The sequence below is a fragment of the Pipistrellus hanaki genome (genome assembly GCF_964339955.1).
Source record: "Pipistrellus hanaki genome assembly, chromosome: 18".
NCBI lineage: Eukaryota > Metazoa > Chordata > Mammalia > Chiroptera > Vespertilionidae > Pipistrellus > Pipistrellus hanaki.
The window spans coordinates 20,209,582-20,237,472 of record NC_140520.1 but is presented as its reverse complement, the minus strand read 5'-3'; the positions used below and the strand labels follow the sequence as shown (position 1 = coordinate 20,237,472).

At 40.8% G+C, this 27,891-nt stretch overlaps 1 protein-coding gene across 7 annotated transcripts; it reads left to right on the top strand.

Moving 5' to 3' along the window:
• The first annotated feature begins 32 nt into the window (after positions 1-32).
• Positions 33-26,967, top strand: TOR1AIP2 (torsin 1A interacting protein 2). Of its 7 annotated transcripts, none has more exons than XM_084865166.1 (6): positions 33-182; positions 10,538-10,710; positions 17,989-18,179; positions 19,271-19,819; positions 21,995-22,090; positions 22,745-26,967. In XM_084865166.1, exons 3-6 carry the CDS (start codon positions 18,146-18,148, stop codon positions 23,500-23,502), a joined length of 1,437 nt encoding a protein of 478 aa, XP_084721292.1. In that variant the 5' UTR covers positions 33-182; positions 10,538-10,710; positions 17,989-18,145; the 3' UTR covers positions 23,503-26,967. The 7 variants fall into 7 exon arrangements, with proteins under 7 accessions (XP_084721292.1, XP_084721288.1, XP_084721291.1 ...); XM_084865162.1 differs by having other exon boundaries at positions 21,992-22,090; XM_084865165.1 differs by having other exon boundaries at positions 10,538-11,048.
• The last annotated feature ends 924 nt before the right edge of the window (positions 26,968-27,891 follow it).

Genomic DNA, 27,891 nt, shown 5'->3' with positions numbered 1-27,891 from the left:
ACTACCACTCCCAGCATTCCGCGGGCTCCCCTCCCCGCGGAGCTGCCGTCACGTGGGCGGGGCCGGTGTCACTCTCTCCGGCAGCGGCCGTGTCCGAGGCTGCAGCCCCGCTCCGCGGACCCGCACACCGGAAGGGCTCGCCTGACATTGACCAAAGACGACTTAGGACTCCGCCAGAACTGGTAAGTGAACAAAATGCGTACACGACGTCCCCACGTTTTAATTTTGGATCCGATCGATGTCCTTTTGAAAGATCTTTCCGAAACGATCCTTCCCCACCCCCACCGGCATACCGCAAACATCTTAACACGAAGCAGGTAAGGGAGTATTTTTGTGTTGGAGTTAAAAAAGAAAAAAAGAAAGGAGAGAGAGAAACAATCTTAAATACCGAACGGGATCAGGTGGGGACACGCGTTTGGGTTGGACTTTGGGGCCAGCAGAATTCCTTGTGGCCCAAAGTGCAAACGGGAAGCCTACCTGTGCGGGGCCGGCCGCCCCTGTCCTCCGGCATTTCCCACCGCGATCCTCAGGGGAGAGCCCACTCCCCTCTCTGAACCTCAGGGGTGCCAACAGGGCAGGGTGTGAAGTTGTAGTAAGACCCTACAGTTACCGTTTTGCTGACATGTTATGTCTTCCCAGTTGTATTTCGCAGCCAATGAGGAGGTTTACCTCTTTCTTCTCTCCTTCAAGAAAGTGTCTAGTACTCTCCATTTTGTGTTCGACTTTATACACAAACACAGAAATGAGTGCTCTTAACCTGATTCAACTTATTTGTTTATTTATTTATTTTGGTTTCAGTTTTACCTGTCTAGGTTTTAAAACCTTTTATTCCGGATCTGTATGATATTCTCTCTCTCTCTCTCTCTCTCTCTCTCTCTCTCTCTCTCTCTCTCTCTCTCTCCTCCCTCTCTCTCTCTCTCTCTCTCTCTCTCTCTCTCTCTCTCTCTCTCTCTCTCTCTCTCTCTCTCTCCTCACCTGAGGATATTTTTGATTTTTAGAGAGAATGGAAGGGAGGGGCAGAGATAGAGAAACAAAAATGGATGAGAGAGACATGGATTGGTTGCCTGCCGCAGGCGCCCAGACAAGGCCTTGGATCCAGACTACAACCAGGTAGGAGCCCTAGACCTGAATGGAATCCGAGACTCTTCAGTCCGAGGGCTGAGGTCTAACCACTCCTTGTCTCTCTCTCTTTTTTTTTTTTTTAAATTAGGGCTGTGGCCGTTCAGCCAATGATTAGTACATACATGGCTAGTGAAAATCATTTAATTTAACTAGGAACTTTAGGGTGAAGGAACTGAAAAGGTCTTTGGAAGCCTTTGTGGGGCTTGGGACAATTTGAAAGACTGGCATTTGCTAGGAACACTTGGAGAGCCTCTCTCCTCAGGAATGCTTATTGGCCGAGTGCAGAGTCCGTAACCTGATAACCAGTTTTGCTGCTGGTTATCACGAAGCCATGAGTGACTGACTCATTGTCGCTCTATTTCACTTACTTTCCCTTCCAGTGTAGAAATGATACTACTAGTCTGAGAGCGTCTAGAATTCACAAGTAACTTAAGGATTTAGTTAATTACTTGAGGATTATAGGATATTTTAATAATGTGTTGTCTTGTATATACCATTTATTTTTGCCCGAGATGTCATCCTTGGAAATCCACATTCCTCTGAAGCACCAGTTGATTTTTCTGAAGGAAAGTATGCTGAGAGATGCCTAGTCTCCTTTATGCTGTTTTTCATTTAGAATTTGGTGTTAAACTAAATTTTATTCATATTCCACATCTTCTGACTACACCTTTGTCCCACAAGAAGTGCTTCAATAGGATTGCACTTGATCCTTGTTCTGCACGGCACATCCAGCATTTGTGAAAAAAGAAGGATGGCCTCCACATTGATTATGAGCGTAGACTTTGGAGTCAGAGCCGTGTTGAATTCCTGTTCTCTCACTGTGTGCCCGGGGCAGGCTGCTTATCACTCAAAGTCCATCTCCTCCTCGTAGTAAAGTGGAGATTTGAAGAGTTATTTAGAATATTGAATGGGGTCATTTAGACTCAATAAATGGGCACTTATTAATTGGGGTACTTTCCTCTTTATTAATATTAAAGGAGTTGTTGGCACATGATTTTAATAAAGAAAGGAGAAAATCCATAATTTCACTGCCTCAACAGATCAAATTGTTTTAATTTTTCATCCTCTCCTTTAGCCCTTGACCATAGCTATACTTAATGTGAATGTCATAACATTTTAAAAAATATATTTTATTGATTTTTTACAGAGAGGAAGGGAGAGAGATAGCTAGAAATGTTGATGAGAGAGAAACATTGACCAGCTGCCTCCTGCCCGCAACCAAAGTACATGCCCTTGACCGGAATCGAACCCGGGACCTCTCAGTCCACGGACCGACCAACGCTCTACCGCTAAGCCAAACTGGTTTCCGCGAATGTCATAACATTTTTATAAAAAATCAAATTTAAAACATTGATTTGTTAACTTCTGAGGGCTTTGTTTTGATTATATAAATAAAGCTGTCTGGTCCTGTCTTTATTCTGATCTACCAGTGAAAATGCAGCAGGACTTTCTTAGCACAATTTCCCCTGCTTCCCCGCTCCCAAAAATGAAACCTCTAGTTGCACTTTTACTTAATAATGCAAATAAAGTTTCTGAGGACTTCTTTTGTGCCCCGTAGTGGTAAGTGCTGCACATTACTCCCCCCTTCACAATGCCTCTTTCATCTGGGGAGTGTTGTTCCATTCTGTGGTTGAGAAAACCAAGGCCTGGAGGAGAGTTCAGCAGGCCACGTGCTGGAGCAAGTCCAGTCGGGCCCAGGCAGTCTGCTTCGGAGGACAGCACTGCGAGGGTTTATATTTGCACATTCACTACGTGGCTGGTAGGTCAAACATATAGGCAGGGGTTGACTGGAGCCGACTCACACCTTCTTTCTATAAAAGTAACAGTATTTGTGCTTTATACCACTACTGTGACCACCACATTTAAAAACATTTTTATAGGAAAATAGAATAGCGAAGTGTTTAGTACCTTAACAGATGAGGCATTCACCTATAGCTCACCACTGAACAACACCAGCCAGGGCCCAGCTCTTGGTTTTTAAACATTATTCTCCCATGAAAGGAATCCTGGAATAGATGATTCTGGGGTTGGGGTGGGGGAAACATAAGATCATACCGGAACACCTTGTGGTGCTTGAAATTAAGGAAATGCTCAAGAAAAAAATTGAGAGCTTGTTGAAAGGATTTAGGAGCCAACTTAAAGGAGCTCCTCATGGCCAATGCTGGGACAATTTGAGCAACAAAATGAAAATGACAATATTGGATTTTAATGCGCAGAATAAAGTATCCATGAGTTGATACTAACAAAATTGATAAATCCTAGGGGGAAAGGGACAACTCATTTTTGCAGAAGAATTCCAATGAATAAATATGGGCAGCATGAAAAAGAAACTCATGAAAAAGAAACAATACTGTAGTAATTACCTGTGATTCTAGTGGGTAGAAGTGTGAGGAAAATCAGGATATATGTTTAATCTCATAGTATCTCCCCCAAGATAATTATTAGAGACAAAGGAAAAATGTAACTTAATAGTGGAGATACCATGTTCACCAACTGATTGAGGTTAACATCTCTAGTGGACATCAGGAACCTGGTAATAAGATACAATTAGGAAGAAACCTCATCATTTCTTTGGTGTTATTCTAAAACAATGCATAACCTTTTTTTAATTATGAGGAAGCATTATGCAAACCCAAATTGAGGGATAGTCTTCAAAATAACTGACTAAGTACTTTCCAAAGTCTCAAGATTACAAACACCAGGGAAGGCCACAAAAGACAGGTAAAAACCGAAAAGTTCAGATTGCAGACCCAGGAGAATTAACAACTAAATGGAACGTCGGATCCTGGATTGGGCCCTGGAACAAGAAAAGGACAGAAGTGGAGAATGGGTGAAATTTGAACAGTCTGTAGTTTAGTTAATTGTACCATTATCCCAGTGTAATTGTAAACATTATACTAATGCTACTTTATTAAAAAAAAAATTGTACTTTAATTTTAAGAAATGTTGTCTTCAGGAGAAACTGGATAAAGGTATAAGGAAACTTCCACTCCATTTTTGCAATGTTTAAAATTACAATCATGCACCACTTAATGACATGGATACATTCTGAGAAATATGCCATTAGGCAATTTTGTCGTGTTAATATGGAGCACACTTACACAAACTTGCACCTACTACACACCGAGGCTACATGGTATAGCCTATTGTTTCTAGGCTACAGGCCCGTGTAACATGTTACTGCCAAAGCAACCTGAGATTAAATCAAGCACAAGAGAAAATGATTTAATCAAGAGACTTGGTAAACACAAGATGTTTTACAGCAAACTTATTTGTCTATAAGTAGAAAGAGTGCACTCTAAAGATAAAAAGTGTAGTGTAGTAAATACATAGTAAACCAATAGCATAGCATTGTGTACTGTACATAACTGCATGTGCTGTACATTTATACATTTGGCAGTGCAGTAGGTTTTTTATAGCAGTATCACCACAAATGTGTGTTGGGCTATGATGTCTACAATGTCACTAGGCAATAAGGATTTCTCAGCTTTATTATAAACTTTTAGGATCACAGGCCAATAGGTAAATGATACGGTCCATCCTTGACCTAAACGTCATTCATTTTATGTGGTGCATGACTATAGTTGAAAATAAAAAATTTTAATGAAAATGTGTTTGTGTCATGTAGATACTAAAGGTGATTAGGGGAGTTGAGCTAAAACTGGGAATCAGTTATGCTTCCCACTGTTGAAAATCTTAGCCAACTCTGATTCTTTGCATTGCTTTTTGTTTATACTGGTCCACCTAAACCTGAGGTGCAAGTCAGGGGAGTTGAGAGGGAGAAAGCAGGGTAAGAAGGAAAGGAAGGCTTTCTGTACTCTGAAAATACATATAGTATCTGGAAAATTGTTAAAGTAATATTACTGGCTTATTATGACAGTGGATATGGTGAGAGGAAGTGGGCAAAACTTAGAAACAATTTTTAAACACAGACACAAATAGCCGGTACAAGTATAGAAAGAAACAACTAAGCTTGGCACTAGGTCCTGCTGTAGAAAGCTGCATATTAATATAAGGTTTAGCTGGCTGTGTTTTAAATAAAAACTGCAGGTAACTTGAACCCTGGACTTTTAGTCGATAGGGCAAAGTGGATTGCAGTGTGCCAGTATTCCCCTTTATGGTATGCTAGCCATGGACACACACACCTGTTTTATCATTTCCTGGGGTGAGGGGAGAATCATCTGCAGCTGTTGTCCGAGTCAGGCTCATATTTTCCCTTTGGCTTATCTGCTCTTCCTAAGAGGGAACAGTGTGTGCATGGAATAGTGCTCAAGGTGGTCAGCCATGTGCCTTCTCTTGGTGACCCCAAGACTTGGCCAGTTTTTAAAAGTAGTGCATCACAAAACTTAGGATGAAGACTTCCTGCAGGAGCATTTATTTTCATAACACATTTTTAACAAGTAATTTCATTTGTTTGAATTACAAAGAAGAGTAGTTGATTCCCCTTTTAAAAATACTCCTTAATCTCCCATTATCTAAATTCCAAACTAGTGAAATATGAAACTCCAAATATTTCACTTTAGAGTTTCTGAAACTTAGAGAAACTGTCTTGTACAAAAAAATAAATAGTTTTGATTACTCTAGCCTTTCTGTGGAGAAAATATTTAAAATGGAAACTCAAGATGGTTTAAAGCATTTAAATTTTTTTATATGTGCCTGTCTTTTGGTTTTATATAGCATGTGAGGAGCTGGCTAAGACTTAAGTCTAATGTTTCCCAACCTTCTCTCATGATGAGAATCACCTGGTGGAGTTGTTAAAACACAGATTCCTGAATCCCAACTAAGAAGTGCTAAACTAGAATTTTTGAGAACATATAGGTAAAATTGCATACCTAACTTAGTGCTCTGTATATAAAATCTGTCTTAGAGCACTAGCTAAGTATACAATTTTACCTATATGTTCCCAAAAATTCTAGTTTAGCACTTCTTAGTTGGGATTCAGGAATCTGTGTTTTAACAACTCCACCAGGTGATTCTCATCATGAGAGAAGGTTGGGAAACACTGGTCTAAAGGGTATATTTGCCTTGAGAAGTCACCCAGTCCTGACTCATTCTGAAATTTATATTATCCAACCACCAAAAAAAACAAGGGAATAGTATTTGTTGATAGCCAGAATTTTTAGAGAAGATACTTATTTAATATGTATTAAGCTGCCATCATCAGTGTATGTGAATTTCAGTGGTTTAAGTAAATCTGCATTTTCTATTTTCTAGCACATTAAAAAACTATTATTTCTTAATCTAATAAAGTTTCAGGAAGACTCTTAAATTTACTTGAGTTGTCACAAAAAAACAAACAAAACATCTGATCTGTGTTTTTCTTTTATGTAGTATTTGTGCGATAGGAAAGCTCTTAAACCTTGGTTTTTGCCCACTGTTGTTGGTTACATTTGTTTGAAAATAAAGGCATTCAGCTTCTTTTGTGGGCCTTCCTGAATTTCATAGGATCTCTACAGGCGATCTTTTTATATCCATATAAAAGCCCCTTAGCCTTTACCTAAATTTTGCTTCCAGTCTAGATTCCCTGCTCATCTACCCTGTTTCCCCGAAAATAAGACAGTGTCTTATATTAAATTTTTCTCCCCAAGTTGCGCTAGGTCTTATTTTCAGGGGATGTCTTATCTTTCCATGCGCTAGGTCTTATTTTTGGAGGATGTCTTATTTTCGGGGAAACACAGTAGAAGTCCTGTAAGATTTTTCTCTCGATATCCGTAGAACTTGACATTGGGCCTTGTACATGGTGGTTTCCTTAACTTAAACAATTATGTTTAATAATCAGTGGAGTAATGTTGGTTCTTTAGGTGTTTTTCAGCATTTCTCCAAGCCTGACAGTAATCAGATATTAACTTCAATCAACTGCTTCTGACTTAAGCTAACAGAGTTGAGGAAGGAAGCAACACCGAATGGTTCTGAGCCATTTCAGATTCCTTTGGGAGTCTAAAAGTATGTCAGAATCTCCTGAAAAAAATGCATATGTGTACATAAAAAAATCATATGTAATTCCAGGGGGTTCAGGATTCCCTGAAACCTATCCTCGACCTTTTTGTGTTGAAGAGGAAAATTATGAGAGATAATTTTCCTCCATGTCCACCTCAATCAATGCATACACACAATTGAAGAGGATCCTTTTAAATTTGCACATAGGTTATGAAGGATTTCTAAGCTCAACTGTCACTGCTTCAGAAAGGTGATATCTCCCAGTGGCTGAGAGTACAGGCTCTGGAACCAGTCTGCCTGGATTCAAATACCAGTTAATTACTCTGTGACCCATGTAACCTTGGGCAAGTGGCTCAACCTCTGTTTCTTCAAATGAATTATTGTAAGAACTACATGAGTTAATACATGTAAAGAGCTTAGGATAGATAGTGGTACTCAGTAAGTGTTAACTATTGTTACTAAGTATTATTTATTACCTCACAGACAGGATTACTGTTGAATACCTGGCAAAGTGAGGTTCTCTGGACTGCCTTTTGCATCCAATCGAGGGTACCTTGCCTTTTTCTAACTTGCACAGAGACACCCTGTGAGATAATACCCTCCCTGCAAACATGCATGTCTTTGTGGAGTATGCCAAGATAAACTTTCTTTTCCAAACTAACATTAGGGTAAGCCTGTACACCCTATTTGTAAGATAGTTGCTTACAGTTTTATGAGAAAAACAAAGATCCAGATCCTTCTGTGGGTCTCCTCTTTTCACCCACTTTTCCTCTAAGCAGAGTAACTGCTGCTGCTCTTACTGTCCACAGTGTGACAGTTTGGTTGTGTCTATTAATCTTTTTCTAGTCCGTTGCTATTTCCACTATATATATATTTTTTTCTTTTTTAATGATAAAAGATGGAATAGAGATATGTAAGCTATTAGGATTTATGATTCAGTGGAAGGAAAAAAAAACCAATGATTACATCCCCTCCCTCTCCCATTAATAATTGGCCTTGTGCTTACCGTTTTCTTTTCAGCTTTATTGCATATATATACCTAAACAATATTTTGAAGCTTTATGTAAATGGAAACTGTGTGTGTGTGTGTGTGTGTGTGTGTGTGTGTGTGTGTGTTTTCTGCTACTTGCTTTTTACTTTTCAGCTCATTATTTTCTTGAGTTTTTATCTATGTATAGTATTTCATTGTATGGCAGTTCTTCAATTTATTTATCACTCTACTGTTCATGGACATTTGGCTGTTATTTTGCTACTATACATAATACTACCATGAATAAATATTTTTATTCATTTTTTAAATGCACATGGGCAAATTTCTCTAGGGTGTAAAAGCTAAGAGTGGAATTACTGAATTAGAGGGAATGCAAGTCTTGTCTTTACTAAATAATACCAACTTAATTCCAAAAGTAGTTGCATTAATTTATCCTCCTGTTGTTGGCATAAAATTCAAGTTGTTATTTATTCATTCAAGAAATGTTTATTGGGCATGTTCAGCAGTGAACAAAGACAAAAAGTCCCAGTCTGTATTTTAGTAGGGGCTAAAAAGTAAAATATTTAGTATATCAAAATGGTACAAATTTATGGGGGAAAATTTAATAAAGCAAGGCGAGGGAATGTTATCTCACTGCTCTTCGAGTCATGGGGGTTAGAGACTAAGGGATGAACTGCATCAGGAAGCTCTGGGCTTCATGTGGTGATGACACAAAAAGGTACAGGTATGGTGAGATGGGTTGGTCCTGATGCTTTCAGGCAGATGATGGTACTGAAGCTGTGAGTTTGAGGTTGGGGGTAGAGTTTGAGGCTCTTGCTGGGAACATTTCTGGAGGCCCTCTTCACTCTTCCAGCAGTGATAAGGCTGATCTTATTCTGAGCACTCAGCGCTTTGCGGCCCACTTTGACTCTTGCCCATGCTGGTGTAAGGGACCAGGAGAGGGGGGTCTTGTCTGGAGCATATGGAACCTAGTGTTCTCTTGGTTCAGGAATACCTGGGACTCTAGTGCTTGCTTGACTGTTGAAGTTGGAGAAGCGAAGGTTGAGGTAAGGGTGGATTTACTCTGAGCTTTTGGAGCATTAGGGCTTTCTCTCGAGCTGGCCAACGGAGATGTCCTCGGGGAGGGATGGTTTTGTCTAGAGTCCACAGAGTTCCCATTGTCAAACTTGTTCATTATTGACAGTCCGGTGGATGTGAAAGAGTATCCTGTGGTGTTAATTTCACTTTCCCTTTTCACTCTAAAAATCCAAAATTCTGTATCTTTTCTATGTTAGACTCAGTCATATAACTTTACTGCTAACTCCCTAGTTAAATTCCATGATCATATAGGTTCATCATCAAGTACATGTTCCATGTACCAGGCACCCAAGATTTCCCAGGACCACAACTGAAACTTTGACTTTGGTGCCTCTTGTCAGTAGACCCACAGGGAAATCCATTCTGCCCTGTTGTCACCACAAAGGTTGAGTTAGAAATCCTACCATATGTTCTCTCTGTTCTCAACTGTACTTTATTACTAACCTCAAAAAAAACACATCAATATATCTACACTGATGTTTTCTGCACCTCTCCTGGGGCTTCAATCAAAATACTGGCCCCTTGTGGCATTAAACTTGCCATTTCTGGAATCTGAGAATCCCTTTGTCCCTTAGTGCCCTCACAGCATCCAACCTCAAAATTCGCAAATAACACCAGAGAAACTCGGGGAATACATTGTCCTCTGATGACCTGTGGCACTCCCTAAGTGGTTCTCTGGTTGTCAATACATCCTGCTACCCCACCTCATCTACTTGTTATATTCATGCTATGAAGCATTACAGAGATCATGGTAGTATCTGCAAATGCCAATTGAATTACTGTGTGTTTTCTAAGAATAGCTCAGGACCGTTGCTCAGGAGTACGCCTTACTTGCCTGCTTAAACTTACACTGTGCACAAACTTATAAAAATAGATGTGGGCATTGCCTCTCTTGGTTTCTTTCCCAGCCTTCAAAAGGATTTCATTCAACTTTCTATTGTTCGCTATTAAGAATATTATTGAATAATTTTGTAATCTTTTTCCTGAATGGTTAGAAAGACTGTCATTGTTAATGTTCTCCCACACATTATGGGAATATTATGTATGGCATCCATTTCACAAAAGAGATATACAAGAAATCTCAAAGTTCTACCAGGTTAAATATGATTATGCAGACCTTATTATTCCCCAAATGTAAAAGGAGTAAAAAATGGAAACATAGTCTTAAAAAAAAACGAAGCTAGTAAAAATCTTAAATGAACCAAAACCCTTCCTAGTGCCAAAATAAGCATAGGAATAACTCCCAACAGAAAAGTTAGTTGGAGCCTAGATGAAATTGTCATGGGGAAACCTGTGAGGCAATTCTCATCCACCTTGATTGACTCAAATGATTTCCCAATGCATGTTCCTAATAATATTGTGAGCAACTGAAAACCCAATATGAGTCGTCTGAAGTGTTATCATTTACAGGTATGTGAAGCATTCCCAGACCCTCCAACCAACTCAGCATCAACTACTTCTCTGACGGGTCCTGATTAAGGTCCTCCCAAGAAAGACTTCATTGGATCCACGCTCAAGAGGACTCTCCCAGGTTTTCCTGACCCCCCTACGTCGCTGTAAAGTGCCAAGACCTTAAGACTTGGGTACGTGTATCACAACGGCAAGAGTGCCAGCGCCCACAAAGACCCATTGGATCTGTCAGCTCCTCTCTTTGACCAAGCAGACACAATAGCTAACCAGCAAAGCAGAGTAAGCCAAGTGCCTCTGCATGAGATCATCAGCTGATTAACACACAAGAAAAAATAACTAATTTAGACCAAAGTTCTAGCTTTTCCTGAGAAACTGGAATTTGAAGGAGCTATTCTGAGATCTGTGCTCCTAGCAACTGACTGATAACATTATAGACTGGACTGTTCGCTGAGTTTAGAGACTGAGTTGTAACTGAGTGAAAAATAGACAACGAAATCTTGAAGAATTGCACGTAAGTGCAAGCCAGACTTAACTCTTTCTCTGAGTAGTACTGGTTGGACTGAGAAATTGCTAAACCAAACCTGTGATAGGACTGGTTATTTGGGTATCTCTCTCTGTCATTGTTTTCTCTTACTGTTACACTGCTTTCTGTGTTACCGCTGGAGGACCAGATGTTATCAGATAATTCACATTGCCCCGACTGTGGGCAACAGTGGTTTCCTAGTTTAGAACTAGGCCACTGGTTGTACCAAACTGAACTTATTGAAAATGAGTGTTACCAGGTCTTCTTAGACCGTATTAACAGAGCTGACTACTGCCCTGAGTGTTATCCTGATAATCCTGCTAACAGAAGCCTTGTCCTTCCTTGGTCTTTCCCACTTGAATGGGCTCCCCAAAATCTTACCAGGTGGACCTTTGAGAAAGCTTGCCACCCGTTTCTTCTGGGTCCTCCGCTGGTTAGAAAAAGGATACATGACTCCAGACTGGCTGGTTTTAACCCCGCATTACAATTAATCTTGGCCAGAACAGACACGACCTTAAACAAAAAACTTGGCCAAAGCAAATAACTTCTTAAAGAGTCACAATCATGGAGACTCTAGAGGGTTTTGTGCTAGTAACCCAAGGAAGATGGAACAATGACGCCTTCTAAATCCGATTCAGACTGTCATTACTTCGGGGAACTGCTTACATTGTTGGGTCTGCCCCCATGGCTTACACTATTCTGTTTGGCATGAATTTAGTCAGTATTCCAGCCAGGCTGTTCATCTGGAACCAGAGTATTTCATGTTCCCTATGTTTTGGAATTAGCTTACCCCTCCTAAAAAGCTCCATAGCCTAATTACTGACATTGGACAAGGTAGTCCTGGAGGAGCCCCATACTTTGTATACCATGATGATATTTCTAGTGATAACTTCTGTGGGGAAGCATCTTCATTGTAGCTGGCTTCTAGATCAGCTGTCGCCTCACTGGTGGTCTGTGAGGGCCGAAAGGTTGGCAACTGCTGTTCTAGATTATTTCAGTAAAAGAACTAGACATTTTAATAAGAAATTACACTGTTCTAAATTCCACCTCTTCTGATTTTATATATAATTTATTCATATATAATTATTTATTCGTAATTGGCTCTATTTGGCCTTAGTGTGGCATTGGGATTATAGATAACTGCTCACCGCCAGAGAAACTACATTCTATTGGGTAACACTACATAGGTTACACAAAAACATGCAGAAATGCCACTGTCTATACTTAGTTGGCTCTACACTGTCCTGTCTTTGTGGTGACTGAACTTAGACTGTCCTACCAGGAAATGATAAAGTGCCTGTGCAGGAGATAGGCTGGCAAAGGAGGTATCCAGCTTGACTCCATAACAGTATGAGCAGTCTAACGGAAGCATCTTAAAACCAAGATGGTCTTGCTGGGTGTTAGCCACATTCTGGCCTTCACTTGTTCATGAGAAATTTAGAAAAAGCTCTGTTGGAACATCTCAGAGGCCATGGGATAAGTTTAAAATTCCACTTAAGATGCTAGATAATCCAGAGCTTGTGTAGCAACTCAACAATGTTCTCAGGGTCCCGGGTCCTTTCTGTTTTCCCCCGCTGGGATCCTTATCGCATTAGCTTTTGTCTTCTTAGTGTCCTCAGTGATTACAGTGTGGCTTGTTGCTGCTCTAGCATTTCAGCCCCATATGGAAACAGGGAGCGAAAGCTTTCTCCATTGCAGACTCTGTCTTAGTTGGAAAGGAAATATTTCCCAAAAGTCCCTCACCAGTTTCCCCTTACATCTCATTAGAAGGTACTGGTTCAAACGGGAGCCTGGGAAGCCAGGCAAAGGAGAATGGGGCTGGCAGTGCCTGGGCGGGCACCTTGTCTCCCCTAATAAAATGAGGGCTCTTTTAGGAAGGAAGAAGCGGGGAATGAATGGCTGTTTTTATGCAAGAACTCACGCCTGCCACATGTTGTGAAATCTGAGTTGTTTGTTAGTCTGTATAAAGAATGTACCCCAGAGACCTACCCTGTATCTGCCTTGTATCTATCTTGGTGGAAGTTCTCTCTTGTTATATTGCTGAATAAACTGTGTGGACTGCTAAACTGAGTGAGGATTAGTAGTTTATCATTATGCCTTGATTAAGAACTCCTTCACTATCCAAGAGCTCACTCCAGAAAGTGAACATTTACTTTGAGGTATTGTTATGATCAATATTATTGCTCCCTACATTTTTTCAGATACAGACTAAGAAACTTTCTACATATGTGCAATCCTAATGATCAGCAAAATAGAGACGAGGTCTTGTTTTAACCAATCTCTTCTTTTAGTAGTAAAGACAAATTAAATAGATTTATACCATTGATTTTCAAATCGGTACCTGGATGAACTTGTCAAAAATTATGAATTTCTTGATCTTTCAGAAATCTTGGCTCCTTAGGTTACTCGCAGGGCCCGGGAATCTGCATTTTATAAATCATGCCTTAGGAGTCTTGTGTAGGTGCTCAGTGGGCCATACCTGGAGACATACAATAGCAGCATATCAAGGGTGTTCAGTTATCTGGCTTAAAAAGATGGGAACGGAGTGCTAACAGTGCTACACAGTAGGGATAGGTAATTGTACTTTGCTGGTGACAGAGAGAGATCTCCCGTCAGACTGAAGTTCACTTGATATTTGAGGTTACAACTCAGTCACATGTTTATCATAAATTAAAATGATTGCACCGTTGTAGCCTTCCTCACAAACAGTTCTGTACGGTGTCATTATAAGCCATGTGAGTATATGGGCAAAAGAAAGGAATAAAAAAATATTAATTTTAATTTTACCTTAAGTAAAATACTTGGCCTTCAGACATGATTATTACATACCAGTTATATGGTTCACTCAGAAATAACATCGTGTGGGAGATAACATTGAGCAAGGGAGAAGATTTAGAAAGCTTTAGCTGAGGTCATTTCAGTATGACCACTCTTGGTTTAAAATACTGTAGATCATTCTAGAGTACTCCAGAGTTATGAATAATGCATTTTAAAGTATAAGTGTGTTCCTAAAGTTAATTTTCATGACAAATGATCTGGAGAGTTATCCACTGTTTTGGATTATGTGAGCCATATCATCTTCACTTCCATCCTGTGGACAGGTTGATAATACTACGTACACATGTTGGTGGCCATTTTAAAAATCACTTTTACAACTACCTGTTATTTTATGGCAGACCTGGGAGTGGAAGGCTAATGGAAACATGCCTGGGCAGACGGGGAAGAAAATGTCTCATCAAAAGAAAGCTGCCCTGGGTTGTGTGGATGACTGTTAAGATTTATCTCTTAAGTCATAGGAGAAGGAACACCAGGCAAGCCCAGGCAAAAAAAAAGAAAAGAACTCTGTGGCATTCAGAGTATGCGGCTGTCAGCATGTTATAGATGTCTATAAAAGTGAGGTTGAGTCATACCCCTTCCAGCTCTTCAGGTCCCTCCAGCAGCCCCAGTTGCCATGGGATCTCGAGGACACAATTTGATAACAGCTTGTTGTAGAGGAAAAATGATGACCTTGCAGCCCGCTGATCTGGGCTTGTCCTCGAATTCTGACTATTGAGTGACCTTGGGCGATTTAACTTCTGTAACCACTTCATCTGGAAAAGAGAAGGCACAATCATGGTCCGCACATCGTAAGATGGTTGTGGAGATTACATAAGTTAATCCATAAAGCGCTTTGGAGGCTTCCTGGCCCAAAGAACACGCTCAATAAATGGTAGCTATTATTGTCGTCCTGTATGTTTTGTTATTTGTCTCCATAGCAGGACTGTGAATTGTTTGAGGACCACGTGATCTGCTACTTTTCATCTCTAGAGCATAAATGGCATCCTTCATTAAAAGGAGCACTTAAAAATAGAATAATAGATACACACTTATTGGGCCTTGTCATACCTTTGTCATGATGGCATTTATGTCTACACTACTGTCCTGGATTGAAGGATTCTCTTACGTCCTCAGCTGCTAAACTTCTAATTTCCTTCTCCTTTTTGAAAGAAACATTTAGCGCTTGGTGTTGCAGACACCTGTGCTTCCTGATACCTGCCTCTTGCCATTTCTGCACGTCCCCTCCAAGTCTCTAACCCCTTCCCACTGCCTGCCTGGTCCCCGGGGCCAAACTAGAGGTTTTCAGAGTGGAGTGGAGGTTGGGGAGGTCCTACTGTTTCCCAGCAGCTTTCCCTTGTTCTGTCTCCTCTCAACTGGTTGTGACAAAATGTATGGGAGACTGTGGTTGAATGGTGACTCTGGACTGTAAGTTCAGAGTTACAGTCACAGGCCTTTCCTTTCTATTCTTTCCCCCACTAAAGCTAATAGGTTTTATTTTATTACTCATTAATACATTATTCATTACATCCAACATATAGAAAAGTGCAGAAAATAACGTTCAGCTCTGTACCCACATTTATCTCTGTTCTTTCTTTTAAAAGATACTTTACAGATACAGTTGCCTCCCATCCTTGTTCTCAGCCTATTCCTGTTATTCCCTCTGCAGAAGCAAGCACTAAATGGGAGCTGATGTCTATCCTTTCTAGTCATGCATTTAATTTTTAATTTCATATCTACTTAAACAATATACAGAGCAATTCAAAGAATTGGGTATTTTCAAATTATTATAAATTTATACATAAATCTGTACTATGCATCAGCTTGTAGAGTTACCCTTACAACATTTAACTTTGTATGTTGGAGTCTGCTTAACTTGCTCGTGTTACTTAAGTCATTCTGTGAACACCTCCCAGGTGGTCACGGCATTGCCATTGGTACAAGGAGATGAGCACAAAGTGCAGCCACATCTGCAGAGGAAGCAGTGAAGCAAATTGGTGTACCTCTTTAGAGAAGTCCCAGGATATCAAATTGAGGAAAGGCATTCCTCAATCTGCCAGCTGGTGTGTTCTCCATAAATGGAGCATAAAACCTTCAGGTCACAGGGGAGTGGATACACTGCCAGCCATGAGCCTAATTTTTACTTAACGTGGAAAAACAAATCCCCTCCTCCACAGATGGGGCACCGCAAACCAACATTTTGCGATTGAACGTAAAAGGATCTCACTAAACGTACATGTCCGTATGCCGTTGAGGTACATGGGTTCTTCCTCAGTTTGTTCTTGGGAAAGGTCCCTTTAAAGGTATCTTTTTTGGACTTGTTTCCTACAGCTGCAGAAGGTCTCCAACATCCCCATTTCCATGAGGACGAGGCTCTGCCTCACTTCCATTGTGCAGTCCAGGGCTTCCTAATGCGCACACGTCCTGGTATGTGGGTTGGACACATTCAAAGGACTGACCTGCTTCTGGAATGGTGGCCTCCACATCTCCCTGATACCCCAGCCTGTGACTGCTTGTGAGGCTGTGTCAGGAAGCTCCTCTGACTTGCAGCCTTGAGGGAATACCACTTCAGCCATGAACATGCGACGAGGATGTATTAGAAAGGGTCCGGATGCAATGGGCCTCAGGAATGGTGTGTGCCTTGAGACAAGAAAGGTGTATAGTGAGCATTTGAGAAATTATAGAAATACCTGCGACGGTCCCTTTGCAGGTTGTTTATTGGCTGCAACCTAGTAATACATTTTGTTTCCAAGTAATACATTTTGAAAGCTCTGTGTTAGAACTTTTATTGAAGATGGTCTACGTGCAACAAAATGCACAGATTTTAAATTTGATGACATTTGATTGTAACCACCACCTCAGTAAAGACATGAAGTACTTTCTGGATGCCACAATGTCTTCTGATGCCCTTTTCCAGCAAGTACTTCTTCCCCCGGGAGCCACTGACCTGTTTTATTTTTTTATCCCCACAGTTCAAACATCGAAAGGAGTCCTGTCCCTAACTCCTCCCTTCCCTTCCAGTTTATCAAGTAGCAACACTCTTCATATTAATTTCAATTAAAATGTGGATTGAGGGCCCTGGCTGCGGGGCGGGGGGGAGGGGGGGAAAGTGGATTGAAAATTCTACACCAGGCACTGTGCTAGGCATTTGGGAGTAAAATTAAATATTACAAAATTGTGCTGTCAGAAAGATACAAAGAAGGCTAGCCTCTGAAAAACACTTTACAAGGCTCTTTTACATACATTTTTTTATTGAGTTAAAGTTGGTATATAACATTTCATAAGTTCCAGGTTACAACATTATAATTTGATATCTGTATATACTGCAAAGTGATCACCACCAAAGGTCTCCTTACTATCCTTCACCATACAGTTAATTATCAAGCTTCCCTGTACCTATGGATTTTGTACTTTTATTTGTTGTTTTTTGTGTGTGTGTTTTTAGATTCCACATACGAGTGAAATCATATGGCATTTACCTTGTGTGACTTACTACACTTAGGTCTATCCATGTTGTCACAAATGGCAAGGTTTCACCATTTTCTATGGCTGGGTAGTATTCCATAAGTATATATATACACCACATATTTACCCACTCATCTGCTGACGGACATGCTCTCCTCCAAACTTCAAGGCAGCTGTCTCAGTGTGCAGGTAGCCCCTGTTCATTGTTACTTGTTTGGGATAAACTTCTGACAGGCAAACTCCGAGAAATGTGTATGGGACAGAAATTGAAGACAAAGGAAATCGGCAATGAGTAATCCATCCGTGACTTAACTTTCTACTCTTAGAATGACTTTTTATTTCAGTTTCATAGGTATTCTCGTTAAGATTCTGGTCACTTGGTCTTAACTTCTTCATATCCTTTCAGCCGAACTGAAATATACGGGGAGATTATTCAAAGTTAATAATCTGAAGCTTTTTTCTATTTGTAGTCTAGAATATGGAATGTGATCCTGGAGAAAGGCAGAAAACATTCCTATCTTCACTAGAAAAAGTTTCAGCGAGGAGATATTACTCAGACGGAACAGATTTCATAAGTAAAGCTGAAATTGGCATTTCTCCCAGGTATTACTAAAGAGTCATTTAAAAAAAAAATTTTTTTTTTTTCCAGTTTTATTTTAGTGACTGTACGTATGCCTGGTTTCCTGGGTCCGCGGGAAGCATGAGTGTGTGGGGACTTGGGACAAGAAGAAAACAAGATTTCTTCACAAGGAAAACCAGACACTAACAAAACGAACCGCAAGGGCCTGACGAGAGAGAACACAGCCATGGCGGACAGAGGACCCGGGGACCCGCCGCAGGGTAAGGCCGTGTGTGCAGCACTAGGGTTGGTGCTGCAGGAAGCCAGGGCTGGGCTGAGGGGAAATCTCTGATGACTGAAACCTGCCTCAAGTTCGGAAGTAAAAGAAGTTTTAAGTAAGATGAATGTTTTAGAGACTCCAATCGTTGGAATCTATAGTATTGGAAAAATTAAATGGCTCTTCAAAAAAAGGTTGTAGAGCTGAAACCGGTTTGGCTCAGTGAATAGAGCATTGGCCTGGGTACAGGGTCCCAGGTTCGATTCCCGTCAAGTGCATGTACCTTGGTTGCGGGCACATCCCCAGTAGGGGGTGTGCAGGAGACAGATGATTGATGTTTCTCTCTCATTGATGTTTCTAACTCTCTATCCCTCTCTCTTCTTCTCTGTAAAAAAAATCAATAAAATATATTAAAAAAAAGACTTAAAAAAAGGTTGTAGACAAATAGTTATTTATTTAAAATATCAAGATGTTTTTAAAAAGTAAGAAAATGGTGACATGCTTTATATTTAGAGGGGATCTTTTTATTATAGGGAAAGATGATTTAATACATCCCTCTGTCCCTGTATTTCTTGGGAACTGGTAGTTAGCTTTAGAAACATGATCGGATTCAGAGTCATCTGTTTTGCAGGAAGACTTCCTAGGTGGTACGGTGTACTTCCTATTGCATTGACTCGGAGGTCAGTGCTGTCTGGCTTCCCTCTGTGTGCCATGTTAAGATTGATCAGCTGGTCCAGCAGTTCTCAGCCTAGTCATCCGTTATAAAGTTCCTCATCAGCTTTTTGCATAATGGTTTCAGTTACTGCAGTTGATGATTGCCTAGATCAATTATTTTATTAGGGAAGAGGATGAATTTAATACAACCAAAAGTTGGTTCTGTCCTTCAGAATAGTTTTACATTAGTATTTGTTAAACTTATTAAGACAATAGTTCGTTTGTTTTGTCTTACTCTCCATTAGTGTATGTCAAGAGAAATAATGTTTATGCCTTGTAAATAATATATATAAATATTACTTCATATTAATCAGGGACTTGTTAGAATACAAAAAAGGAAATTTTTTTTTCAATAAAAATGATAAATCTTTATCTCCACAGACTCTCAAAAGGATTTGGAAAATGACCCATCAATAAATTCGCAGGCACAGGAGACCACAGTCACTGCAAGTACCACCAAAGAGGCTCAGGTCCTGAGCCCCGCCTCTGGTCTCAGCAAGGACCACCAAGAAGTAGAAACAATAGGTTCAGGAAGTGCAGAAACAAGTGACCAATCAGAAAGTCCAGATGAAGCAAGTTGTGGGAACCATCCAAAGGATAAAACAGAACTCGAGACCAACCAAAGTTTTCAGGGTGGCAACCTAGGGCGTCAGCCCTCCTCAGAAAGTCTGAGTAAAGAATCCTTGCAGCCTGAAAGTCTGGGTGAGGAATCCTTGCATCTAGAATCCGGCTGTTGTCCAAGCGAAGAGGGAGCAAGAGCAGATGCACAATCAGGGAGCAGCTCCGTAGACCTCCCTGAGGAAGCGAGCCACAGACCTGACGCTACACAGGAGCCACTGGCCGTAGACCCCCAGGGTGTCCGGGGTCCTGGTCATTCCGGTGCCGGGCCCGAGAGCCAGGGGACACTGAGGAGGCGACTGGTGGAACCAGGTGAGAGAGCCCACTGGTTCTGTCCTGTTCTGTATTGCTTGTCACTGAGAACACAGCAGCTCAGGGTCCTTTCCAGAGAACATCTCTTTCCTTGAACCTTGTCCAAGGTCACATACAGAGCTACGAATGAGGTTTCTTATCTCCTAGACCAGCTCATTCCATTACTGGTACATTAAGTAAACTGCATTTTTAAACAATGTCTTCACTTATTTACTGTTTGTATTAATACAGTATGATGGAAAACAATGGGGGTGTGACCTTTTAAGAATTTACCTCTGGTTTTTCTTTATTTCTCAAGAGCAAGCTTTCACTTACAGTTTTTAAAGTCTTTTATTTTGGGGAAAACTAAATGCTACAAAAATCAAGAGATGGGAAATTAAAAAGCCAATGTCAGTGATACAAGTACCATCTCAGTTTTATAGGACTTTGAGCAAATCAGTTAATTTCTCTTTATCTGATCCCCTTCCCCCCCCCCCCCATTTGTATATAAAAAACAATTATCCTATCTTCTCTTAAGAAGATGTGCTTAGGACTTGCTAAGTGGATTCTGGTTGTGGCCCTCTCACTGGGTGACCCTGGGCAAGTCTCTTAGCTTCCTGGTACTTCAGTTTCCTGTTTGTAGGATGAGGAAGTTGGATAAGATCTCCAGCTGGCCTCTTCCAGCTCTCACCTTCTGTGATTGTACGTGTGGATTTGTATCTTATAAGCACTCTGAAGAGCTCAGTCTGAATGGCTGTTTGTCAGTGGGAAGGAATATAAAATACAAGACATTCTGTTCGTTAGAGACTTGACTAAAGGCTAGAAATTCATGTTTCCCTCGCAACCAATTACTGATCTCAAACACTAGATGTCTCATTCATTCGTTGATCATTAGAAGAGTCTGTAACTTCAGTGAAGGCCAGGACTGCTTCTCTCTCATTAATTGTGTTTCTGTGGCACCTGGCACAGAGAAGCAACTTAGGAATATTTATTAACTGAAGAAATGAATGAGAGTTGTATGGACCATCATCTGCCATCAGGACTTCACCAGTATGCAGAGAGATTCTTTTAAAATGTAGTAGTTTATTGTGAGAAGCAACTTGATATAATGGAATGAGCTAATAATCTAGAAGATGAGAAACCATGTTCTAAGCTCAGTCACGTCTCATTATGTGACTTTGGGCAAAGCCCTTAACATCCTTGGATCTTTTGCCATAAGAGGTAAGGGTCGGGGCTGGAGTAGTGATCGTTAAAGATCCTTTGGCCCTTAAATTCTGTGATATGAGATATGAGATTTTAAACATCTATTTTGTGTGTGTGTGTGTGTGTGTGTGTGTGTGTGTGTGATATGACTACATGAACTGTCTTTTGCAGGTGAAGGTAATCCTATTTTTTTAATGTTATTTTATGTTAATACAGTATGACAGCTGAGTTGTGTTTCCAGTAAGGGTTGTGGGCAATACTCAACTTTCACTGTGGGATGAAGTACCTGGCTGGAGCCCAGCACACCTCCAGACCTTAGCATGACTCAGCTTAGAGAGCTGCAGAACACTGCCCGCTGTTTACCCGCACATTTTAATATTGGCATCTCACCCCACAACTACGTTTTTATATAGTCGATAAGTATTCTTAACCTTGTATTCCCTGCTATTTAAACATACCTCCTTCACTAAGAGTTTCAGGCTTGATTTTGTAAGCTGTTTTGCAACTACAGCAACCTCTCCCGACTCTTAGTGCCTCTGTGATTTGTATACTTGGGGCCCTGAGGAGCCATGCGAGACTCGAACGCTGGACTTCCAACATCACTGCCCTGAGATGCTGAGCCTTGTGTACAGCTGACATGACTTAAATCACTTCTTAATTTTGTATGTTTTTGGTTGAATCACAAAGATAGGTTTGCCTGCAATATTAGGATACTTTTGTCGTTGATGTAAGGACCAGTGAGGAATTGTGAATGTAGCAACAGTGTCCTTCAACAAATTCCATGACACTACATTTTATTCTGCTAAGTTGAATAAAAATAATAGTGAACCTTAAGGAAAAGACAGGGGGGAGAAAAGCCTTATATAATGGAAAATTTTACAAAGAATAGAAATCCCCTCAGTCAAATAATTCTTTGGTTTGGTTAGAGGTGTAAAGGTATACACACTCTCATTGCTGTACTGCCTAGAAATAATGTTCTTTTCCCCCCAGAAGCTGAAAGTCATCAACAGGAAATACAAACAGAAGAAAATAAAGAGGATGCACAGGACCCCGTGAGAAAGAGCAATAAAAAGAATTTTTGGAGTTATGGTGAGAACAAAGCTGGTACAGTGTCCATTCACATTCAGAAATCCTCAGAGAGAATGCCTAGAAAATGTGCCGATTTAACCAGTTTGATCATGTGTTTAGAAATGTTTGACAGTAGGTAACAGGAAAATAGAGCAGGAGAGTTTTAGGGTTTCTCCTTTAGGGGTGCTTGCTGGCTGCTAGTCTGCCACCCTTACCAAAATGGGAATTCCCACTGGAGGAAAGACATTTCATAAACAAGACACTTCAACTGCCTTTTCCGTTAGAGAATACTAACCTCCCAAATGGCATGTTCACATTTTGACCCTTAAAAATAAAAGGCATGTTACAGGTGATAGGTATTTTGAGAAGGTAGAATACTACATCACATCTTTATATTATATTGTAGCAACATATTATAGCAACAAATACAGAAACAGCTTTTTAACCTTCTAACAAAGATATTGCATCTTCAAATAATTAAGTCTTAAGAAATCAGGAAGAAAAAAAAAGTGTATCTGGGAGATCTTAAGAGTAGAAAGTTTAAAGGATTTTGGCAAAAGAAACTCACCACGATTCCTAAAAAATCGAACAGTATCTCTACCTCCTTTCCGTTCTCCAGGGGTTTTGCTCCTGACACGTTCTCTCACCTTGTTTGTCTTGCTCATTCTCTGACAGGTCCCATCGTTTTTGTCTTCCTGGTGATTGTGGTTCTGCTGAACTCCGCGCAGAGCTACTACTCCTCCCCGGCCCAGCAGGTGCCCCGGAACCCGGCGCTGGAGGCCTTCCTGGCGCAGTTCAGCCAGCTGCAGGACGCCTTCCCGGGCCAGAGCGCCTTCCTGTGGCAGCGGGGCCGCAAGTTCCTGCAGAAGCACCTCAACGCCTCCCGCCCCACCGAGCCCGCCACCATCATCTTCACGGCCGCGCGGGAGGCGAGGGAGACGCTGCGCTGCCTGAGCCACCGCGTGGCGGACGCCTACACCTCCGCCCAGAAGGTCCCCGCCATCCAGATCGACGGCGCCGGCAGGGCCCGCGAGGACAGCGACACGGTCAAGCTGCTGGTGGACATGCAGCTGAGCTCCGGGTTCGAGGACGGCCGGAAGGCGGCCGTGGTGCACCGCTTCGAGTCCCTGCCCGCGGGCTCCACGCTCATCTTCTACAAGTACTGCGACCACGAGAACGCCGCCTTCAAGGACGTGGCGCTGGTGCTGACCGTGCTGCTGGAGGAGGACCGCCTGGCCGCCGGCGTGGGCCCCCGCGAGACCGAGGAGAAGGTGCGCGACCTGCTCTGGGCCCGCTTCACCGACGCCGACACGCCCGCCTCCTTCAACCGCATGGACTCGGACAAGCTGAGCGGGCTCTGGAGCCGCATCTCCCACCTGGTGCTGCCCGTGCAGCCCGTGCGCGCCATCGAGGAGCAGGGCTGCCGGCTCTGAGCCGCCCCCGGGGCTGCGAGCCACCTGCCCACCGGGCAGCGGGCCTCTGAGCCACCCACCGGCTCTGAGCCACCCACCAGGCAGCGGGCGGGGAGTTAGGGGCTCCATTAAAGGCCTTCCCTGTCTGTGGAAGGGATGTAAGGAGATGGCCTGAAAAGTACAAGTGAGCTTATTTTAGGGAAAAAAAAAAAAATCTTTTCTATTTTACTTTTGGTAAAGATATTTCTAATCGAAGCTTGACAAAGCTAAAAGCTGACCTGACTTTTTTCCCCTTTGCTTTTTCAAGCAAATCAGGTTTGAAATAGATACCAGGTATGGTATAATATAATGGGATTTTTTTTTTTAATCTAAAAATATAGCAGAAGAATTGTAGCACAGGAAAATACTTTTCTCAGAGTAACTAGAGAGTGATTTTTGTTTTTTTTGAGATTCTAAAAACCCTCTAGGATAGTGTTTGGACTAAAGCAATTAGAGTTATGAAGCAAGGATAATTTAAACACATTTATATCATGTTATAGATTTTTAAAAACCTACTTTAATAGCTTTATTGTGGAATTACATTTTATAGTAATTTGCACTGCTGAATAGTATGAAAAAAGGAAATTTGTATTCAAATATCTAACTACTATATATGTAAGGCACTGTGGTTTTGTTTTCTTTTCGTGAGCTGGAGTAAAAGCAGTTATATTCAAGAAATGTTCTTAAAATTGAAAACAATGGGGAGTTGTTTATAATCATTGGGGATGAAGGAATTCTAATTGGCTGTATCTTTACTTCAGCTTTTAAAAATTAAAGCAATGATTTCATGCTGTGTCTACTGCACCTCCCCTCCCCCCGCCCCAGTATTACAGCAGTTCTGTTTTGACTTTTTCATTGGGATTCTTCATAAGATTTAATTGGAACAAAGATTTAATTGGAAAACCACAATTAAGTAAAGAAACATCTTAGAAGATAGTAAATGCATAGGAAAAAAATGAATGTATTAAAATTCCTGAGTACAAAGAGGACAAAATATAGGTTTCTTGTAGAGACATGCTTTTTATGAAAGTTAAAGACATCGATGAACATGTTTAAAGTAACATTTACTGGCATATTTCTGAAGCTTCTGTTAATTTCTGTTAATCATCATTTCTGTCTCCCCTGAATGGAATTTTACAATGGTCTACAGTATGTGTGTCCTTTAAGAAAAGATTTTAAATGAATAGATTTTATATAGGTACATTAGCATAACTTGACCATACTGCTTACTTGTTAAGCAGTGATAGAACGTTCTATAATGCACCTCATTTCTTTATCTGCTATTTAGAAGTGCCATTAAGTTCACAGAGAAATGCAAGAGGTGTGTATGTAGTGAGAGGAAGAAAACATGATGGATAGATAGTTCCTAAGAGGTTCTCATGGTCAGTATTAATTCTCAGGCCATGTTCTGTGGGTGTAGAAAGACTGAGACAGTATTGACAGACACGGGAGTTTTCTGTTTTGCATTTCAGCCCTGAAAGCAGAACTCTCGTAAATGACTTTGACCTAAGGAACGGTGTCCCATGACATAGCAGTCCTATCCCAGCTTCCTGGGGCATTTCAACTACTGGAATGTGTCAGCCAGGTTTTGGCCTCTCGGTTGCTATGAGAACAGAGAAGTCATGGGATTAAAGCATGGAAGGAATTTGGAAACAGTAGGAAGATATAGGTATGTTTCTTAATACCTAACAGTCAACCATAAAGACATGGGGAGAGTCTATTTGAAAATATCTGTCTCAGGAAACACGGATAAATCTATTCTAACCAAGGCCTGTGCATACCAAAAGGAACTATTTTCATTTGGGACTTTATGAGGGAATCTCCCAACAGAGTTGAGGCAAGCCCTGCCTGAATAAGATGTTAAAACAAAGTGAATATAGAATCAATCCAATATACACTCAGAGAAAAGTGAAGAGAGGTCTGTATGCCATATTTACATTTTTTTCTGTGTTTCTGGAGCTCAGATGCTAGCATTCCAGCCCATAAACCAATGGTGCCTTGTAGAACTGTGACGCTGGCCAGCTGACCTGGGCTCCCTCGGGTCTATCAGTGTGAAGAGTGCATGTCTAATCCATCAGCGACTCACACCACAGTTGCAACAAGATTCTTTTTTAATGCACTCAGCTGAATATGGTTTTTCATCATTTCCTTTGGATATAATTTAGAAAAGGAAATTTCAAAGTCACAACTTCTTTTTGCTGTTTAGCCTTTGTTAAAAAAAAAACACACAAAAACACGCTTCCTTCCATATATCAGTGCAATCAACTGAAACTGTTGTCAGTTTTCTGTCTATTACTTCAGAAATCATGTTAAAAAGAAGCAGTATATTAACTCTGGGTCTTTGGGGGGAAAAGATTATTTTTAAAGCATAAAACTTTATATTTTTAAATGACCAAATAAAATTTATTACCTAATAGACACTTAGGTTAATTTCTACTCAATTGTTTCTATTTTTTTACATTTTTCAAGTTTCCAAATTTCCTTTTGTGTGTCTAGTAGCTCATCTTTCCTTACTATAATCAATATTTTGCTTATTTGACTTAGAACAGTGACTTGTGGGCACATGACACCGTACATAATACCCAAATGTCACCATTTAATTATCATCACAGAACAAATCTCGTTACGTTATATTTGAACAGAAATCACTTTTTGATTGACACCAGAATTCTAGAAGCTACTGGAGGACTTGAGCTTTCACCTCTGTGGGATAGTTTGTGAGGGCAGGGGGAGTGGGGAGATCACTAAAGGTAGTAATGACATTCTTTCTGTTTTGTAAATCAATAAAATAATTTCACTGTGTTTCATTTGAAAGCCTCTAAGCTTATGGTGTTAAGGCTCAGATGCCAGAGGCCCACCATCCCCCAGCTGAGGGCCCCCCTGCACAGGGCTAGCTGCTGAGGTGGCTTTGACCCTTTCAGTTTTTAACTGTTTGATTTATATTTTTATCCGTTAAAAACAGGCAGTATAATGAGCACGGACATTAAGAAATAACCAACAAATTCAGCATGTGAAAGTGACAATCCAGCAACATGAATTTCACCAGCACCGAATTGGCATATCTCTGACCAAAATTTTTATGCAGTTATATACAGGTGTTGAACACTTCAAGGACTAATGTTAACATGGAAATGTTATTATATTCCTGATTAGGGTTATCATTTGATGGGAATAAAGCTTATATCCACGCAGCTCATTTCAAATAGCAACATGGAAACTATCACTTGAAAATAAAACAATTATAAAAATAAACCAGTACATCTTTGTAAAGTGCTCAATATATCATTTTATAAAAGCAGTTTTTACTCTGTTTTTCAAGTTGAATATGTAGTTAAACATCGGTATTCATTTTCATATTTGGTTTACCAATCTGAGTAATTCATTTAGAAATTGGTTGAAAAGTCATAATTTTCCCCCCCTCAAAATTAAAATATCTTGAACACTGTGCATCACTGTGGATATGTGTCTTTATATATGTATTTTGAATATTATTGATTATAAATACCTTAATCATAATCCATGGAAATACAAAAAGATTATTTTAAAATTTTTCTAAAGGTGTCCGTTAAATTATCAAAAACTGAGCTTAAGAGTCACATACTTGCCAAAACCGGTTTGGCTCAATGGATAGAGCGTCGGCTTGGGGACTGAAAGGTCCCGGGTTCGATTCCGGCCAAGGGCATGTACCTTGGTTGCAGGCTTATCCCCAGTAGGGGGTATGCAAGAGGCAGCTGATTGATGACTCTCTCTCATTGATGTTTCTAACTCTCTATCTCTCTCCCTTCCTCTCTGTACAAAATCAATAAAATATATTTTAAAAAAAAAAGAGTCACATACTTGTGGATAATACATTTGCAAAAGAGGTGTTATCAATTCTAGACAGAGCTAAATTAAGATGTCTGTGCAAAACGGTTTCTCCAGATGACGTTCTTCCCATTTGTTAACAGTGTAGGTGTCGGGTTGTGGTCTAAATTTGCCTCAATGACACTGAGACTGGGCTCTTGAAACTCGTTTCTAATAAACTGCCCTGTCACAACGAGGGCATGGCTTCTCTGCCTGTTTTTAAAGATATATGAGTAAACTAAGCAAGAGCCCCAGCACATAACCAGCATCCCCTAACCTGCAAACGACCTGTAAAGGCACATGATTTGGTCTTCAGTGACTTCCCTCCCAGCATTACCTGCAGTATCTATTTCAGCTTGTTCTGTCTTACAGGGGTCTTCAAACTACGGTCCGAGGGCCACATGCAGCCCCCAGGGGAGTCTGATCCTGCCTGCCAGGTTTTTTGGGCAGTGAGCGCAGCCAAGGTGTTACAGTAGGGATTAGTAGTTCATATAGCCCGGCCCTCCAGCTCTCTGAGGGACCGTGATC

What these genes read in the sequence shown, in the direction of transcription:
- TOR1AIP2 (XM_084865162.1), top strand. Translation starts at nt 18,146, where the DNA reads ATGGCGGACAGAGGACCCGGGGACCCGCCGCAGG. An exon ending in ACCCGGGGACCCGCCGCAGG is followed by an intron (nt 18,180 to 19,270) that starts GTAAGGCCGTGT and finishes TTATCTCCACAG; the next exon opens with ACTCTCAAAAGGATTTGGAA. An exon ending in AAAGAATTTTTGGAGTTATG is followed by an intron (nt 22,091 to 22,744) that starts GTGAGAACAAAG and finishes ATTCTCTGACAG; the next exon opens with GTCCCATCGTTTTTGTCTTC.